Source organism: Octodon degus, unplaced genomic scaffold, assembly GCF_000260255.1.
Source record: "Octodon degus isolate 3935 unplaced genomic scaffold, OctDeg1.0 scaffold00067, whole genome shotgun sequence".
NCBI classification, from domain to species: domain Eukaryota; kingdom Metazoa; phylum Chordata; class Mammalia; order Rodentia; family Octodontidae; genus Octodon; species Octodon degus.
Window position 1 is genome coordinate 12,055,670 of NW_004524643.1, and position 2,219 is coordinate 12,057,888.

The following is a 2,219-nucleotide window of genomic DNA, read 5'->3' on the forward strand; positions in this document are numbered from 1 at the left end:
TTTATTTATTTTTTTGCGGAACCGGGGATTGAACTCAGATCCTTATGTTTGCCAGTCAAGCGTTTATCCTACTGAGCCATCTCTCCGGCCCCAACATATTTTATTAAAATGCTAACAAGCAGACGGGCTGGGCACGCAGCTCAGTGCTAGAGCGCATGTGGCACTTGCTGTGTTTGCCACCCTGGGTTCAATCTGCAGCACCCGAACAAAACAAACTAAGTATACTGTTAACCTAGGTGTATACAGGACATAAAAAAATCTGTCAAAGGAAAAGTATGTATTGTACTTTTAAATTTCATTTGGTTTTTAAATTTAATTTTAACTTTATTGAGAAACAAATATGAATGAGACAGTTTCAAAGGTGATTAATAGGACAGTTTTGATAATTAATATGTTGTACATTGTTATTTTCTTAGTGGTTATCCACAGGACAAGAAGCACACAGGATATCCTGTCCAAACACTATTAGTACACCTCTTTCTTCTCATTGAATTAAGCGAAAGTAGCTGTATATCTATCCTAACGATTTTGTATATATAAATACAAAATGATCTTTCCTTCGTATTCCCTTTTTTTTTGTTTAGTCCTGTCGGAGATGGATAGTCTATTGGTATCTAAATACTATCGGTGTTTGAATTCAGCTAAACAATCCAATACTGTCTAGCAGTCTATAATTTTAGTGGGTTATCCTCAGAAGTTATTGATTTGAGCCTTTTACAGCTCATCACATTAATGTCTTTATTTTATATATCTTGTTTTTATACTTTTCTGCTGGGTGGTTAAGACCAAAATAAAGCAAGATCTATATAACAAGAAATGTAACTTTTGTATCTGATAAGGTCAATCAGGCCCCTGTACTGCACTTTGTAGATCTTTTGTCAGTGTCAGCCATGAGGATGAGTCATGGTCATTGCTTGACCAATTTGCTCTCTGTGAAAGCCTGAGAGAATGTTTTTTCGCTCCATGTGACTCTCCTCAGACACACTATATATACATCATCGATCACATTCCTCTGTGGCCCCATAATCTCCTGGGTCAGAAAATTTGGAGCACAACTGAGTTACTTGATGTTACAGGCCAGGGAGATGGCTCAGTGGAATAAGCGCTTCCCTGGCAAGTGCAAGGGCCTGAGTTCAATCCCTGGTTCTGCCAAAAACAAAACAAAGCAAAACTTGCTTGATGTTACAATACAGGTTCTCCTATGTCCCAAGTCTTTACTGACCTTGAAAGCCTAAGTAGGCTATCATTTTTTAAAAAAGCTATCTTTTCAAAAATCTAAAAAAAATACCATAGAAGACTCTAAAAAGTCAGGTTTCTAGAATTCTGAAAGACATTCTGATGCTTACTGCTTTGGCCTACACCCTGCTGAAAAGTGTTAAGTGTTTGTCTTTATTCTCAATGAGAAGCAGTAAGAATTCCATGTGGTCCAGGGTGCTGAACAAGCCAAAAAGCTATATAAACATATAATGAAAAGGGTTCTGGATCCTTAATATGGATGAGGTAAACAAAACAAGAATTATGGCCAGGCATGGTGATCATGCCTGTAATCCTAGCACTAGGATGCCGAGGCAGGAGGACTGCTGAGTGTGAGGCCAGCCTGAGCTACATAATGAGTTCATGGCCAGCCTGAACTACACAACAAGACCCTGTTTCAGACAACAACAACAAAACAAGAATTATTTTATTTGTCAATATAAAGTAAGTTTTCATATTTTAGGAAATTGTATTTGTTAGAACTGTATGATAATACCTTATGATAGATATACAGGAATTTTTCATTAAACACAAATATGAATATGTATATACACATATGTATACACACATGCACACATTTACAGAAATCAAGTAGCAAGGAGTAAAGGACATTATGAGAAACTACAGATGCATAACTCTTAAGGCAATCTGATCAGCAAAAATACAAACCTTCTGTGATTTTTGCAATATAGGCCAGCAAGTCTACCTGCCGAGCCTCATCAGACGATGGCAGAGAATATAAGGGAAGTTCCTCTTGAAACTTGGCAATCATTTCTTTAATTAATCCAACAATGACAGATTTAGGCTGTATAATACATACAAAGAGAAAAGTTACACAAAAATTTTGTCAAAGAATACCATCTTTTAAAATAAAATAGAAAGGAGCTGGGGAGATGGCTCAGTAGAATAAGTGCTTGCCTGGCAAGCGCAAGGGCCTGAGTTCAATCCATGGTTCTGCAAAATAA

The 2,219-nt window shown here is 37.0% G+C and overlaps 1 protein-coding gene across 8 annotated transcripts in view; it reads right to left on the minus strand.

Annotated features, from left to right (window-relative positions):
- The window catches only part of Uevld (UEV and lactate/malate dehyrogenase domains), a 54,698-nt gene that overhangs the window by 28,736 nt on the left and 23,743 nt on the right, over positions 1–2,219 (minus strand). For all 8 annotated transcript variants that reach the window (XM_004634925.2, XM_004634926.2, XM_023719429.1 and 5 more), the window contains one exon: positions 1,924–2,059. In XM_004634925.2, coding sequence (XP_004634982.1) covers positions 1,924–2,059 — 136 coding nt within the window. The remainder of the gene's footprint in view (positions 1–1,923; positions 2,060–2,219) is intronic.